This window comes from Coenobita brevimanus, chromosome 54 (assembly GCF_032717465.1).
Source record: "Coenobita brevimanus isolate Jiangsu-jjx chromosome 54, ASM3271746v2, whole genome shotgun sequence".
Classification (NCBI taxonomy): Eukaryota; Metazoa; Arthropoda; class Malacostraca; order Decapoda; family Coenobitidae; genus Coenobita; species Coenobita brevimanus.
In genome coordinates, this window is record NC_137007.1 from 10,662,016 (window position 1) to 10,680,311 (window position 18,296).

An 18,296-nucleotide genomic window follows, 5' to 3' on the forward strand; every position below is an offset into this window, starting at 1 on the left:
CCAGAAGGGGGTTGGTGATAACCAATACCTTCTTCAGGCACAAAATGATCCACAGGTATACGCGGCGAGTGATGAGAAGGGTGGATGGTGAACTGAATGAACGGAAGGCAATGATTGATTATGTATGTGTGGATGACAGGATGAGAATGTGTGTAATGGATGCAAGAGTATATAGAGGTTGGGGGAATGGACTCTCTGACCACCACTTGGTAGTGGTCAGAATCAGTGTCTAAACAAAATGGAGAAATAGAAGAAGGGGAAGAAAGGAGGAAATAGTATATGCAAGAGGGGTGGAAAGGGTAGTTAGTTAATTTATTGACAAAAAATGTATAATACAAAATGAATCACACATAAATAGTTTTGGCACTCCACACACAATTTTTTTGTCCAGCAATATATGCAATTCCATTCCTTCATGAGAGAGGGCAACTTAATAGAATTTTACTCGGTATCCCAAAAAACAATGACTCACACTACTCTTATATACACAAAGTCTCACTTTATCACTATGTTTAAATTGACAGTACATAAGAAGTCCTTATACATTTACACACATATGTAAAGCACATGCAAGTAAAAAGTACTTGAACATGCTCATTCAACACATGAATTCGGATGCATACTGTACACTACACTGTTAAAATAAATAACTCATATGTTCATACTCACAAATATGAATATAAATATCCCAAGTGTGTGTGCAGATTGACCAGATAACACATATAAAATACTGTAAAAGAGTTCTGCTTGTCATTATACATTCAAATTAATCTATATGCAGACTATACTTAACCACTATCTAGTTATGTTAATTTGTTGCATCATATTTATTTATATATTTGCAAAACATTGTGAATAGTCACATTGGTCTCCAGGATTATCATCCACATTTAACAGACTTTCCATGGAGAACTGTCCAACACTGAGAACCACAGTCAGTAGACAGTGGACATTCTAACAGAACGTGTCTTTCATCCTGACTTTCTGTTCTGTCACATATTCAATATCTTAACGCAGGTGGTGTTCGACTCCATCTCCCTTTTTCTATTCTTAAACTATGCGACATCAGACGAAGCCTTGTATATGATATGCCAGCATAATCTGTTATGGAACTATTAGTACTTTCATATATCTTGTGTACTGAAAGGGAAGGGCTTAAAACCAATTTATACATAACAGATTTCATAGCATTTTCTAGCATATCTCGAATAGAATTCTTAATACTTTCCAATGAATTAAATGCAGCATCAAACCCCATAGCATTGGTAGAAAATCTGTAACCTTTTGTATTACTTTCTCTACATAAATCATCTGTCTGTCTATCTATCTATAGCCCTAATCCCACAAAGGGTGGCCGCAGACAAAACGCCTCCAAGTCGCTCTGTCACCCACCATTTGACTACCCTCCCCCCAACTCACCCCCCCCCTCCCTCATATACCTCTCAACTCCATCCCTCCACCTCATCCTCGGTCTACCTCTCCCTCTCCCTCTCCCTCCCTCCACCTCACCTACATACACCCTCTTAGTCAGTCTTTCATTCTCCATTCTCTTCACATGTCCAAACCACCTCAGTGTATTTCTCCTAATCTTCTCAACCACATCCACATCCACCCCACAGCGTTCCTCCACTTCTTCATTCGTCAACCTGTCCCTCCACATCACTCCACATGCTCCTCTCAAGTAACTCATTTCCACTGCTCTCACTCTTGACTTGTTCCCCTCTTGCAAGGTCCATGCCTCGCTTCCATACGTCAGGGTAGGGATCACAGTACTATCATGCAGTGACTTCTTAACTTCCATACTCACCTCCCTATTTCTCATCACTGCTTTCAGTGTACCAGCAACCTTCCTTCCGTGCTGTACCCTTTCATGCACTTCATCCCCCAAAGTTCCATCCTTACTCATCACACTACCCAAGTACTTGAATGCACTCACATTCTCCATATCCTCACCATCCAACCTCACTGCACACTCTGTGACTTCATTCCTCTCAAACACCATAACTTTACTTTTGTTTACATTAACTTTCAGATTCCTCCTCCTACACACTGTCCCAAATTCATTTACCAAACCTTGCAACTCCCATTCATCTTCACTCAACAGTACTGTATCATCAGCAAACAGCAACACCGGAAGCTTCCAAATCTCACCCTCATTCATGAGAGCCACCCCCACATCCACTGCCCTACCTTGCACCTCCTTTACAACCCCATCCATGTATATATTAAACAACCATGGAGACATCACACAACCCTGTTTCAGTCTCACATTGAGATCCCTTTTCCCTTCCTAAATCCCCCTTGTTCTTCTCCAACTAGCTCCTCTGTCATATGCCTAACCCTGTCAGTGAGTATTCTACCATATATTTTACTAGTCACACTAAGTAGGCAAATACCCCTATGGTTACCACATACTTCTCTCTCCCCTTTTCCTTTGTATAAAGGAACAGTAACCCTGTCAATGAGTATTCTACCATATATTTTACCAGTCACACTAAGTAGGCAAATACCCCTATGGTTACCACATACTTCTCTCTCCCCTTTTCCTTTGTATAAAGGAACAATTATACCTGATTTCCAGTCCTCTGGAACCCTTCCCTCTTCCCAAGCCAATCTACACAACTTCCATATCCACTCCACAACAATCTCACCCCCCATACCTAAGCATTTCACCACACACTCCATCAATTCCTGGGGCCTTTCCCAACTTAATCTTCTTCATCGCTTCCACTACTTCTGCCCTACTGATCTCTTCCTCCCTCCTCTCATCTCTTCTTCTCCCAGCCATTCCCCAACCAGTTATACTCACACTGCTATCACTCTCTACATTCAACAAATCCTCAAAGTGCTCCTTCCATCTCCTCAGTTTCTCTTTCTTCTCCACCAACAATCTATTATTCCTATCTTTCACTCCCCTACTATTTCCCCTTTCACACTGCCTTACTTTCTTTACCTCCTTCCAAAACAATTTCTTACTCTCCCTCCATTTCACACTCAGATTCCTCCCAAACTCTTCATCCACTTTCTTTTTACTCTCCTTCACCAGTCTCTTAACCTCCCTTCTCCTGCTCACATATACCTCTCTCTTCTCTCTCTCATCTTCTCACCTACCTCTACTCGCTAGCCATTCACTATATGCCTTCTTCTTTTGTTCCACAGCTCGTTTCACCTCATCATTCCACCAAGCTGTCCCTTGCATACCCTTGCATCTCCTCCTCACTCCACAAACCGCCTCACACGCTGTGCCTATCTCTTCCATGCATATCTTACATACGTCTTCCACCCCTTCCATCTGCTCTAGCTCATACCTTCCCAATCTTTCTTCCACTTTGCTTTTATACTCTGTCATTTTCTCACTATCTTGCAATTTCTCCACTCTTCTCACAGGAGTTGCTTCCTCCTGTCTTCCCCTTCGTCTCCTTAACCACTTTCTTTGCAGCTCTACCTTGGTCATCACTAAGTGATGGTCCGAGACTCCATTCCCCCACCCTCTCCATGCTCTTGCATCCAACACTTGTCTTCTCATTCACTCATCCACACACACGTAGTCTATCATTGCCTTTCGTTCAACAAGTTCACCATCCATCCTCCTCATTACTCTCCATGGATACCTGTGGATCATCTTATGCCAAAAGTAGGTTTTGGCTATTGCCAATCCCTTACAAGCACAGATGTCCACCAAAGCACTTCCATTCCCATCTACAACAGCTGGCACACCCCACTGACCAACCACTCCATCCACTCGTACATTCCCAACTTTGCCATTCATGTCTCCAATCAACAGCACTCTCTCGCTCCTCTCAAACTTGTCCATACACGCTTCTACACTCGCCCAAAACTCATCTTTCACTCTTGCCACTCGATCCTCTGTCGGGGCATACACACATACAATCGCCCACGCTTGTATACCTACTTTCATCCTCACCCATACAATCCTTGCACCCACTGTTCCATACTCTCTTATATTCTCCTTCCACTTCTTGCTTATCATCAGACATACTCCCTCTCTTGCCCTTTCATTTTCATTGACTCCTGCACATATACCTAAACCATATTCCCATTCTCTCATCCTTTCACATTACCATTTAGTTTCAGTCAATCCACATATATCCAGTTTTGCATCCTCAAGCACCTGAACAATCTCTCTGTCTTTCACTTCATCATTCACTCCTCTCACATTCCACGTTCCCACCCTAAGAATGTCCTTTGTCTGTTCCTTAGTCGTCAACGTATGGTCCGTCCGTGTCCAAGGCGCTTTATTTCGCTTTTTTAGTTAGTTCTTTTTACGGGGTGGGGCACTAACCCACCACCAACCCTTTTAGTCGCCTCGTACGACAAGCAGGGATACTGGGGGAGTATTCTTGAAACCCCCCCTACCCTCTGGGGATTGAAGTTTAGTTGCTAATAATGTCCTTCTCATCTTAGATATGACAAACTCTGCTGGTGGAATTCCTGACTCAACCATGCATTGCTTAACACTAGTATTTTTTCTAACACTAAGCAGACACTTTATTAGTGTATTATACTTACAAACAATGCATTTGGTATTAGATGTAAGCCAAGTCTCTGTGCTGTACAAAGGTGATGACACTGCAGCATCAAAAACTTTCATTTCATACACAAAAGGCATAGTTGTGTTAACTGCACAGAAAACGGAAAATTTATTAACAAAAGTTGAGCAATGTAATTGTTGTAACTGAAGAACTGAGCTCATTTTCCCATCATCCGTAAACCAAGCTCCAAGATACAAAGAATCTGGACTATACTTTATTTCTAACCTATGAGCATAAAACGATTATCTGCCAGTGTCTTCACCATTTATTACAAAAAAATTTGATTTCTTCTCATTTAAGACCATACCATGTTCATCACAATACTCTAATAGTAGTTCCAGCTTTTTTTGGCACATCTCTCGAGATGTTGCAAGAATTACTGTGTCATCCATCAGCAGCATACTTGTACAGTGTAACGTGCCTAAAAATCCATCTGACACAACTGCTTGCTTCATTATTTTTACCATCTTATCAATATATCAAACAAAAAGTAAACATCTTGTTGGGGCACCTTGTCTTACGCCACTTGATGTTGATATAACAGCAGACGTCAAAATACTACGTGTACATTTATATACAGCTTTAATAGCAGAAAGCATCACATAAGCACATCCAGATGATTTCAGATGTTCAGTTGGTTTACCCCTAGGAACTCTGTCATATGCTTTACTAAAATCTATAAATAGGACATATAATTTCTTATTTTTACATTTTACAAAATCAGTGAGTAATCTTAAAGCCATGATTTGTTCAATACATCCTCTCCCATTTTGAGCTCCTGCCTGACATTTGTCAATAGAACACCATAGTCGTAATCTGTTTAATATTATAATATCATAGATCTTACCTAGAGAGTCCATGATACTTATTCCCCTATAATTCCCACAAACCAGTCTGTCACCACTCCTAAATAATGTAATTAATTTATCATGGCACCAGGTTATGGTATAAAATACACCATAGAACACTATATTAAATATCTGTAATAAAAATGCAACCCAAACTGCTGGGAGCCACTTCAGTAGCCCTGGACATATTCCTGTGAAACTCTTCCTGGTGTTTACATTATTCATAACTCTTTCTAGTTCACTAAGTGCAATAGGGTCATCCAAAACAGGTACATATGGGGCATCATCTGTATTAACATTGTCAATTTCATCTCTAGTAATAGTTTTTGGGTTCAGCAGGTTTTCAAAATGAACTTTAAATCAATGTCCGAAGGTTGAGACAGGTCTGTGTTGGAGATTTCACCTCTCCAGTTTATGGCTCTCCAAATGAACCTACACTCTTTGGTATCTAGAAGCCTTTTCCAACGGGGATTAGCAGTGTCCCATCTGTCATCATTTTCAGTTATTTGTATTTTACATGACCTAGCATCCCTGTCCATAATCTGACAACTTTCCTCCACTAAACCATACAAGCGATCAGGTTGGATGTCATAGAGATTAGGTGGCATACATGTCATCATTTCCTTTGCAAATCTGTTGGCATCCACTAATTGGTGAGATATACCCTTTAGAAAATGCAAGATGACTGGTTTCTAGTATGACTCACCTGAATTCTGAGCTCTATCCATCTATAAATGTACAGTCAGACACATCTAGTTCTACAGAAAATGGTGTGTGATCCGATCTCATAATACCCTGGTTCATCTCTAGTTTTTAAATCACACTCTTAATCTCACTCTTTATTAGGCACAAATCAATCTCAGATATCCAATTTTCTTTTTCTTTCCTATAAGACAAGCCATTGCCGAGACTAATGTCTTTGTATTATAGATATTTGGTTGTGACAAAAGAATTATTCTTGCAAATACCAATCAACATTTTACTGTTGTTATTAAGAGGATGGAAAAAGGACAGAATATAAGAGGGAAGTGGAGGAGCGATTGGGTAAATATGGATTGGAGCAGATGGGGGACGTGGAAGGTGTGTGCAAGATATTCACAGAGGAAATCTGTGCAGCATGTGAGGTGGTGTGTGGGATGAAGAGAAGACGAAAGGGGGTGCAGGGAACAGCATGATGGAATAAAGAGGTGAGAGAGGCTGTGGCACAAAAGAAGAAAACATGTTGAGTGGATGAGAAACAGGGGCATGGAAGAAGATGAGAGACAGAGGAGAGAGTTGTATGTAGAGAGGAAGAGGGAGGTGAAATGACTAGTAAGAAGAGAGTGGATGAGGAATTTGGAAGGATTTTGAGTGTAAAGTGGAATGTAAGAAAATGTTCTGGAAAGAGGTAAAGAGACTTATACTGGGTGCCAAAGTAGTTAGTTGGGGAGTGAAAGATCAAAATGGTAGATTACTAGTGGAGAAGGGAAAAAAATTAGTAGATGGAGAGAACACTTTAATCAATTGTTGAACATAGAGAAATGTAGAGATTGTAAGTAATGTGAGTATAAGTGGCTGGGGAATGGCTTGGAGACGGAGGGATGTGAGAAGACAGGAAGAAATCAGTAGGATGGAAGTTGTGGAAGCAATGAAGAAAGTTAAAATGGGGAAAGCCCCAGAAATTGATGGAGTGTGTGGTGAAATGCTGAAGCATGGGGGAGCGATAGTAGTAAAATGGATTTGGAAGATGTGCAGGTTGCATTTGGAAGATGTACAGATTGGCTTGGGAGGAAGATGGAGTCCCTGAGGATTGCAAGTCAGGTTTAATTATTCCCTTGTACAAAGGGTCAGGGGAAAAAGAAGTATGTGGTAATCATAGAGGCATTTGTCTACTTAGTGTAATAGGAAAAGTATATGGTAGGATACTTATTGACAGAGTTAGGGAAATAACAGACTAATTACTTGGAGAAGAACAGGGAGGTTTTAGGAAGGGAAGAGGTTGTGTAAATCAGATATTCATTCTTAGATCTGTAGTGGAAAAGTTTCTAGAGACGGGAAAGAGGTTGTTTGCAGCCTTCATGGATTTGGAGAAAGCATATGACAGGGTGGATAGACAAGGATTGTGGAAAGTATTAAGAATATATGGAGTAGATGGGGAGTTGCTGAATGCCTTGAAGAGTATGTATGAGGGTGCTAAGGCTGCGGGTGCATGTGGACAGTGAACTGAGTGAATTTTTCTATTTGAAGGTTGGATTGAAACAGGGATGTGTCATGTCTCCATGGTTTTTCAATCTGTATATGGATGGGGTTATAAAAGAGATACATGGTAGGGCAATGGATGTTGGAGCAACCCTAATGAAAGAGGGCAGTGTGTGGAAACTCCCTGTACTGTTGTTTGCAGATGATACTGTGTTGTTAAGTGAAGACAGAGGGGAGCTGCAAGGCTTGGTGAATGAGTTTAGTGAATGTGTAAGAATTGGAGTCTAAAGGTGAGTGTAGGGAAGAGTATAGTTATGGCCTTAGAGAGGAATGAAGTCACTGAATGTCCAGTGAGGTTGGATGAGGAGGAAATGGAAAATGTGAGTGCATTTAAGTACTTGGGTAGTGTGGTGAGTAAGGATGGAAGTTTAGAGGGTGATGTGCTTGAAAGGTTACAACAAGGAAGAAAGGTTGCTGGTTCTTTGAAAGCAGTGATGAGAAACAGGGAAGTGAGCATGGAAGCAAAAAAGTTACTGAATGACAGTATTGTGATAACAACCCTAATGTTTGGAAGTGAAACTTGGACCTTGTTGGAGGGACACAAGTCAAGAGTGAGAGCACTTGAAATGAGTTATTTGAGAGGAGAGGAGCATTTGGAGTCACATGGAGAGACTGACTGACATATAAGGAAGTGAAGGAGCATTGTGGTGTGGATGTTGATGTGATAGGAAGCATCAGGAGAAACACATTGAGGTGGTTTGGCCATGTGGAGAGGATGGAGAGCAAGAGACTGATGAGGAGAGTGTATGTGATTGAGATGGGGGGGGAGAGGGAGGGGAAGGAGGCCAAGAATGAGATGGAGAGATGGGGTGGAGAGGTATATGAGAGAGGGGTGTGTGAGCTGGGAGGAGGGCAGTGAAATGGTGGGGGACAGGGCGACATGGAAGTGATTTGTTTGTGGCCACCCTTTACGGATAGGGCAGCCTGGAGACGATTTGTTTGTGGTCACCCCTTATGGGATTAAGGCATCTGGCAGTAGATAGATAGACTTTCTGCACCCACTTATCATCCCCCATCCTATCCACATGCGCAAACCATCTCAATCTGCCTCTCCTTGTCACAACACCAACACCCCAGTCCCATCCTCCCTCTCTACTCTTCCATTGTAAACCTTGACCTCCCAGGCCTCGCACTCAGGTACACACTGCACATCCACCTAATCATTGCCATTTCTGTATGTTTGAGCCTAGGAATATCCTCTTCCTTTACAACCCAGGTTTAACTACCATTCAGCATTACACTGCTAGCATATGCCGCATGCAGGGATCCCTTACTACGGAGGAGAGCCCTCTCAGTGTCATGAGAGGCAACAGCTTCCTGAATGTCTTCCAACCACTCCTCACTCTAGCCACAGAGCTAGCTCTTGCCCCACCTCCAGCATATAACATGTTTCCCAAATAACAAAACTCTTCCACACACTTGAGAGATTCACCGTCAGATTCAATTCTTTCACATCTGTCAGTATTCATATGCTCTCCCCGACACACTGCACACATGATATCAACATTATCTCACAGTCTACCTCTAATGCCACTACATCTCTTATGCACCCACTTATCACAAACACTGCACAAGTTGGAATTACTTCCCATGCCCTTCTGTTAAATTGCACATGGCCACTCCCCCTCTTCTTTTTCAGTACCATACTGTCCCTTGCCCTGGATACCATCACTTTTGTTTTATTTGCATTTACCCCTAAGCCTTTGTACCCCGTACCATCTCTCTGTTTCCTAAATCTTTCCTTTGCCTCCCTTCCATTCTCTGCAATCAGCACCAAATCATCATCATACATCTCCCACGGGTGTCCATTTCGTGAGAGGGCTTCAGGTACCATAATAAACAACAAGGAGTTCAAGACTGACCTCTAATGCCCACCAACATTCACAGAAAACTCCTCACCCAAATCTTCATTCACCTTACCTGGGTGTGAGCACCCATATACATGGGCATAACCACCCTAACCAGCCACTCCTCAATCCCAAGCTTTCTCATTGCCCACTTCGCCACCTCTCTAGGAACACTATCAGCGGCCTTCTCCAATTGAGCAAAAACAAAGTACATTTCCCATTTCTTTCCTATATATTTTTCCTGAAACTGTCAAACAATTAATATGGCATCAGTGGTCCCATTGCCTGGCATAAACCCAAACTGCATCTCATCAATATTCACTCTTTGACCCTCCATTATCTTCTTTATCTGGTCCAAAGGCTTAATGCCTTTATAATTCCGTCTTTACAGGGCATCACCCTTCCCCTTGTTCACATTTACAGTTACACTCTTCAGCCAATCATGTGGGACAACACACTCGTGTATAATTGTATTCATCAAATCAGTGACGAATCCCACTCGTATATCTCCTGAGGCTTTCAACATTTCAGCAGTCAGCCCAGACACACCTATTCCATCCCCACCTGTATCCTGCTCATTGCCCTGCTCACATTAGCAGCATCAGTTAAAGGCCACGGGTCAGGTACTAGATCTGATGACTCCAAACTTTCCCTGTCCCAGTCACTCTCCCCATTCAACAACTGGTTGTAGTGCAGTCACCAGGCATCTTTAATATCCCCACTGTTCACCACTACCTTTCCTTCGTCATTCTTCACACACTGCTCACCTATGATATCCCTATTCTCTCTCTTCATGTGGTTTGTCACCTTAAATGTCATATTCTTACTTTCCCCACTATTCAGGATATCAAGTAAAGTCTCTGAGATTTAGACTTTACCTTGTAAACCTCTCTTCTAGCCCTGCACTTGGCAACCAAGTATTCCTCTCCGCTACCATCCTTTCTCCACTCTTGGAAAAACCTTCTTTTCTCCTTAACTGCAGTTTCTACACCCTCATCCCACCACCAAGTTACTTTATGTCTTGGGGGGACCCCTTGTCCATCCACGCACTGAATCAGTAACTCTCAAGAGGTTGTTCTTGAGGACTCAGTACTGTTAATTAACACCTCTATCAGCATCTTCCTGTTCAGCCACTACTCTATTCATCTCGCAATAGGAGGCATCCCTTTCTGCTTGGTTTTTCAGCTTCAGTATTCTCCTAGGTGCATAGTTCCTCTTTTTCATCACCTGCTCCTTAAGCACCATGTCACATATCTGTAACTTGTGTTGCAGCAAGCTTTTTTCGCTCTCTATAACTTTAACATCCCTCGCTAACCTCCTATCAGCCCTCCTCACCATGAAATAGTCTATCTGGCTGCTATTTCCCTCAGACTCTTGTGTAATCAACCTGTTCATTTCTTTTCCTAAAATGTGTGTTGCACATAATCATGTTCATTGCCTCCCCAGACTCAAGTATCCTTTCCCCTTCCTAATTCCTTGTAACATATGCACATTCTCCTTGTACTCCTTCATGTCCTTGAGCTGCTTCACCAACATAACCATGTAAGTCCCTTTCCAAAACTACAATCTCTTCATCTCCCTACCACTGACTACACGTATTAGGTCATACCAGAATCTATCTTTCTCTACCTCATCCAAGCTTTCCTGTGGAGCATACGCCAATATAAATGAAAACATAGTCCCACCAAACAAAATTTTCACTACTATTTTCCATTCACTGACTGTAAGTACATTCATGACAAATTCATCCATTTTTCCCCCAACCAATATACCCACACCGCCATATCCATCTGTCCTACCCTACCAAAACAACATGTAATGTGCATCCCTCCCAGCAGTCATTATGGCTACTCCTCCTCTATACCTGACTCCCTGCACACATCCCACATGCACCCACCTCCTACTAAATGCCACAGCCACTTCCCCTGCTCTACCCCTCAGTCTTCCCACATTTCATTACACCACTATGATTCCCTTGGATGATTTAGTTTCCTCAGGCATGCTTAGAATATCTTTCTTTCTAGTCATAACTTGGTAAGAATAAATAATGGGGAGAGACATAACACAGGCCCCACCCACTCGCACAATCCCAGGCCTAGGCGTGGGATCTGCGACCTATAGCCCACCAGCATTGACCAGTGGTTGTGGCAGTGGCCTCAGGATACCCTGCCAGGAGAGCTACAGGGACACCCAAGTGTGCCTTGGCACTGTAACTGTCCCACCATTGTGCACCCAATGATAGGCGGCCTCCTGGGATGCATTATACTCCCGCTGATAGGGCAGCCTCCTGGGGTGCTACTCCCAGGTTTGGGCACCTCTCTGTCGGGCCAAAGCAGCAGCCTGGGAACCGCGATGCCCTGTGCATTCTAGCACAGGTTCAACCCTATCATGTCCCGGCACCAAAATACATGCTGGTGGAGCCCTCGTCATGCCTTCCCACAATAGGTCCGCCACTAGGTAGCAGGGGTAAAGTTTTGTGGACGCATGCCCTAGCTGACATGAACTCCTGTGCATAGTGGGATACGTTTTGTGATGTGTAAAGCGCATGTAGAGTAGTGCATGAGATAGTTAGAGGAAAGTGTGTGGAAGAGTATGTCGGTCTGCCCTCCATGTTAGTGTCAACCTGAAAATGTCAGCAAAGGGGGATGGTCCGGTAGCTAGTGAAAGTGGGGCAGCAGCTCTCCCTAACACCAGCATTCCCATTCCCCTTGGGAGTACCACCCTGATTGGCTGATACAACAGCCTACTCAACGGAGTTACTAGAACTGAATGGAAATAGCATCCCAGTTATAAAATATGATTATTAAATATGATTCCTGAGGAGCCGAGGATAGCAGAAGGGAGAAATGCTCAAGTACAGTATACAGTATCTTAACTGAAGTTATTTTCAGGTACGCCTACAAGCAACCATTGGACCCTCTCACGTCCTCTTCACATCAGCCATATTTGGGGTTCTTCACCTAACCATCTTCATGCGCAGGGACCTTCTTTGGTTTTGTTCAGGTAAGACAGTGCATCATACCATCCTTGAAATAATGTACTTGTATTGGAAAGAGACAGGAGGAGCCTTAATACAAAATGCAATAAGTTAGGTAACAGTAGTTAACACAGGCTGTGAGTTGGGAGACACTAAGCTACCTAACTATCTATCTGTCTATTGCCAGACGCCTCAATCCCGTTTGGGGTGGCCACAAACAAATCGCCTCGAAGTCGCCCTGTCCCCCGCCATCTCACTGCCCTGCTTCCAACTCACCCCCCCCTCTCTCATATACCTCTCCACCCCATCCCTCCATCTCATCCTCGGCCTCCCCCTCCCTTTTCCCCCCTCCACCTTACTCACATACACTCTCTTCGTCAGTCTTTCACTCTCCATCCTCTCCACATGGCCAAACCACCTCAGTGTGTTCCTCATAACGCTTCCTATCACATCCACATCCACACCACAATGCTCCTTTATATCCTCATTCATCAGCCTGTCTCTCCATGTGACTCCACAGGCTCCTCTTAAATAACTCATTTCCACTGCTCTCACTCTTGACTCGTGTCCTTCCAACAACGTCCAAGCTTCACTTCCGTACGTTAGAGTTGGTATCACAATATTGTCATTTAGTAACTTTTTCACTTCCATGCTCACTTCCCTGTTTCTTATCACTGCTTTCAAAGAACCAGCAACCTTTCTTCCCTGCTGTACCCTTTCAAGCACTTCACCCTCCAAACCTCCATCCTTACTCATCACACTACCCAAGTACTTAAACGTACTCACATTTTCCAATTCCTCACCATCCAACCTCGCTGTACATTCACTGACTTCACCTCTCTCAAAGACCATCACTTTACTCTTCCCTACATTCACCTTTAGATTCCGTTTCTTACACACTCTCCCAAACTCATCCACCAAGCCTTGCAGCTCCCCTTCGTCTTCACTCAACAACACAGTATCATCTGCAAACAGCAGTACAGGGAGTTTCCAAACACTATCCTCTCTCACCAGGGCCACTCCAACATCCACTACCCTACCTTGTACCTCTTTTATTACCCCATCCATGAACAGATTGAACAACCATGGAGACATGACACATCCCTGTTTCAACCCAACCTCCAAAGAGAAAAATTCACAAAGTTCACCATCCACATGCACTGCAGCCTTAGCACCATCATACATACTCATCACAGCATTCAACAACTTCCCATCTGCTCCATATATTCTTAATACTTTCCACAATCCTTGTCTATCCACCCTGTCATATGCTTTCTCCAAATCCATGAAAGCCGCATACAACTTCTTTCCCTTCTCTAGAAACTTTTCCACTAAAGATCTAAGAATGAATATCTGATCTACACAACCTCTTCCCTTCCTAAAGCCTCCCTGTTCTTCTCTGACTAATTCCTCTGTTCTTTCTCTAACTCTGTCAATAAGTATCCTACCATACACTTTTCCTATTATACTAAGAAGACAAATGCCCCTATGATTACCACACACTTCTTTTTCCCCTTTTCATTTGTACAAGGGAATAATTATACCTGACTTCCAGTTCTCCGGGACTCTACCTTCCTCCCAGGCCAATCTGCACATCTTCCAAATCCATTCTACTACTATCTCTCCCCCATGCTTCAGCATTTCACCACACACTTCATCAATTCCTGGGGCTTTCCCCAATTTAACTTTCTTCATTGCTTCCACAACTTCTATATTACTGCTTCCTTCCTGTCTTCTCACCTCCCTCCTTCTCCCAGCCATTCCCCAGCCACTTATACTCGCATTACTTCCATCCTGTATGTTCAACAATTCCTTAAAGTGTTCTCTCCATCTGCTCACTTTTTCTCCCTTTTCCACTAGTAATCTTCCATTTTTATCTTTCACTCCCCTGCTAACCTCACTTCCACCGTGTCTTACTCTCTTCACCTCTTTCCAGAACATTTTCTTACAGCTCTGCCTCAAAATACCATCTGGGAACGAGCGCAGGTGGAAAGCTCGTATGGGCTCGTAATTTACATTGCTTTCACAGTGTTTTTTTTTTTTTTCCAATATGGATTCCAAACTACTTGAAATTCATAGAATAGTGTTTGTAGTTATAGTATCGGGCAGTGGTAACCATATTACAGGGTATCAGGAAGTGTAAAGTGGAAACTTTGTTACCCAACGTCAGAAGTCTCCACAATTCCTACGGTAGTCAACAAAGGCTCAGCAAACATCCCAGGAGAAAGCTGAATGTATGTTCCATATGCTTATGCAATTATAATATTCTAGGACTAATAACTGATTTTTGGCAAATATTTTTAAAAAGTCAGTCCGAGCACGATTATCCCCCCAGGATGCGCACAGCACACTTCCGACATCCCCGTGGTTAAGGAGTTAAACATATAAAACATGCATAACACTCATCTATAGGTGGTAATGTTGTGTTGGAGGTGGGAAGCTGACGGTCTCCAGCTGAGCAGCGTTGCCAGATTCCCAAACCCATATTATTGTACCCGGCACGTTAAAATGATCGCATTTTGATCAGAATTATTGCACTTATAAACAAAGGCATTTCTTTACATAAATTGGTAATTACTGTAGAATTAATATGTTTATATATTGAGTGATTAATTAATGTTACTGAATTTGTTTAACTGCTAAGTATCTACCAGATTGTAATACTGGTTATCGTAAGAGTTACTAAATCCTACTATTGTACTAGTCTTCAGTAGACTTGTTAATTTTGCAATCCCCAATTTATTTTTTAGATTATGAAATTATGAAAGTTATCACATTATCACATGCATACCATCGCATATTGCAAAGTGTGCCAAAATATCGCATTTTGTGATAATTATCACACGTCTGACAACGCTGCAGCTGAGCAGTCCCACTAATTTGCTCTGAGGTTGAGAGAAAACGGCGGCGAATGCGTTTGCTGGGATGACAGAGTTAGAATCCTCCCACCTCGCCCCAGACTGAATGTCGTATCATTGGATTTTGAGATTGTATAACAAAAATAGTTCCTAATTTACTCAGGGCATATCATTGGTTTCTCATATATCGAGTGGTCATATAACGGGACCTACCTGTACAGTAATCCCTCAATTAGCCGACACAATAGAGCCAAAGGCATGTCTGGGTAATGGCTCCCTCTGGATAATGGATATGTCCCCCGGACCCTCTTCATACATAATCTGACTTTGAAAGCCATTGTAAAAGGCCACTACAGTACATCATACAACACGCTCTCCTATTTCCCGTATTTATTCTCTCTCTCTCTCTCTCTCTCTCTCTCTCTCCCTCCCCCATTACTACCACTCACTGTGTATTTTTTCTTCTGTCAGCCAAATTGTTCGGTCCTTTATGCTATCGACATAGTTTTACGCCTGCCTCTAGGTAGATAGGTTGTCATCCAAGATAACCCTCTCATGACAGCTGAACATTGCCCCGTCCCCTGTCATGGTAAGTGATCACCACTTATTTGCCACTTTGTACTCTCTGATTAACCCTTTTTTATGCCCAGTGATGTCATTAGAAAGTGTATGTATTTACCTATTTGTATTTACCTATTTGTAGTATACAGGAATTGAGCAATGCTCGTGTTGTCCTGTCTCCATATCCACATTTATCAAGTCTACCTTTACACACATGAATGTTTTTCTCATGCACCACCTCTTTGTCTAAGTCGTTCCAAATATTTAAGAATATACCTAATTGTGATATACACGGAATGTACTATGCTCGTGGGTTTCCGTCGCTGTTTCTCAATAAGTCGAATTTAACTTTAAACTCGTTTATGTTTTTAGACTGGACGATCTCTTTGTCCAGGCTATTCCATAAGTCTATACTTCTGTAAGGAAAGCTACATTTCTTGATATCCTTCAAGCAGCTTGACTTTTTCAATTTCATTCCATGTCCTCTTGTTGCTCTCTTATCCCATACAAACAGATCTTCTTTGTCAATTTTATCTACTCCCACCATGGTCCTGAACACCGCAATCATGTCTCCCCTCTTTCTCCTTTCCTCTAACGAAGGCAAATCCAGTTTTTCCAGCCTCTCTGTATGACAGGTCTGTCAGACTGGGGACCATCTTGATTGCTGTTCTTTGTATTCTCTCAATCTTGTTTATATCTTTCTTTTTGTGTGGGGACCACACTACCGCTGCATATTCTAACCTGGGGCGGATCATGGCCACTATCAATTTTTTCATCATTTCCTCATCCATATAATGAAATGCTACTCTTATGTTAGTCAAGAGCTTATAAGTCTCTCCAACTATCTTGTTAATCTGCTTTTCTGGTGACAAACTATCTTGGACCAGCACTCCCAAATCTTTCTCTTCTCTCCTTTTTGTGATTAATTCATTACCCAAAAAATAATTCAGTGATGGTCTCCTGGTACTTTTACCCATTTCCAATATTTTACATTTCTTTACATTAAATTTCATTTCCCACGTCCGGCTCCAATTGTGTATCCTATCCAAATCCTCCTGCAGTATTTTACAATCCTCCTCAACCTCTATCTTCCTCAAGATCTTTACATCATCAGCAAACAGACTCGCATAACTGTTCACTCCATCTACCATATCATTTACATAAATCAGGAACATTACTGGCACCAACACTGAGCCTTGAGGGACTCCACTTGTTACTTCCCTCCATCCAGACATCTTTTCCTTTATTACTGTCCTCATTTGTCTGTCTCTCAAAAAGTCTCTCATCCATTCCAGAAGTTTCCCCCTTTAGTCCTCCTATATATTCTAGTTTCCACATTAGTCTCTTATGAGGTACCTTGTCAAAGGCCTTCTCTAAGTCTAAGTACACACAATCCACCCAACCATCTCTCTCCTGTACCACATCAATCGCTCTTGAGTAAAAGCTCAACAAGTTTGAAACACATGACCTTCCACTTCTGAATCCAAACTGACATTCAGCCAAAATATTCATCTCTTCCAGATATTTTATCCATCTGTCTTTCAGGATTCTCTCACACAATTTGCGACCATGCTGGTTAGAGACACTGGTCTATAATTCAGGGTTCTTCCTTGTTTCCTCCCTTGTAAATTGGTACCACATTTGCCCTCTTCCATTCTTTTGGCACTTTCCCCTCTTCCAGTGAGCATACAATTAAGCTGTGAATTTTATCCGCCAGTTGTTCTCTGCATTCCTTCAGTACCCAATTAGAAATTCCATCAGGTCCTGGGGCTTTCCTTACATCTTGAGTTTCCAGTAATTTATACACTTCCTGCACCTCCACTTTTATATCTTTCATCACCGGAACATTTCTAATCACTCCCTCCCCTTCCACAAGCTCCTTTTCTTTAGTGAAAACTGACTGGAAACGTTTGTTCATTATTTCTGCTTGCATTGCCGCATCATTAAAGACCTCTCCATCTACTTTCAGCTTGGTGATTCCTTCCTTTTGTTTCAGTTTGCCATTAACAAATCTATAAAACAGTTTGGGTTCATCCTTGCATTTGTCAATTATACCTTTTCAAAATTCCTTTCTTCTTCCCTACGTATTCTTGTGTATTCGTTTCTTGTTCTTTTATATTCTTCCTTTGTTCTGTCATTACCTCTCTTTCTCCAATTGTTCCACGCCTTATCTCTCTCTTTTTGGCTATCATACACCTTCTATTAAACCATTCCTTTTTCCTGTTTTCTTTCCCTCTTACTCTTGGTACAAATTTTTCCACTCCCAAATTATAGAGGTCTAGAAAGATATCCCACTTCCTCTGTATCTCTCTTGTTTCTCTGAATTTTCTACAATCCGCATTTTCAAAAAAGTTTCTCAATCCTGTAAAATTTGCTTTGCCAAAGTTGTATCTTCCCTGTCTATGAAGCTCGTC

The 18,296-nt window shown here is 42.2% G+C and overlaps 1 protein-coding gene across 1 annotated transcript in view; it reads left to right on the plus strand.

The window, feature by feature from the left end:
* INPP5E (Inositol-3-phosphate synthase) overlaps positions 1–18,296 on the plus strand; it is a 576,780-nt gene that overhangs the window by 360,682 nt on the left and 197,802 nt on the right. The window contains 1 exon segment of the mRNA XM_080273293.1: positions 12,378–12,489. Coding sequence (XP_080129419.1) covers positions 12,378–12,489 — 112 coding nt within the window.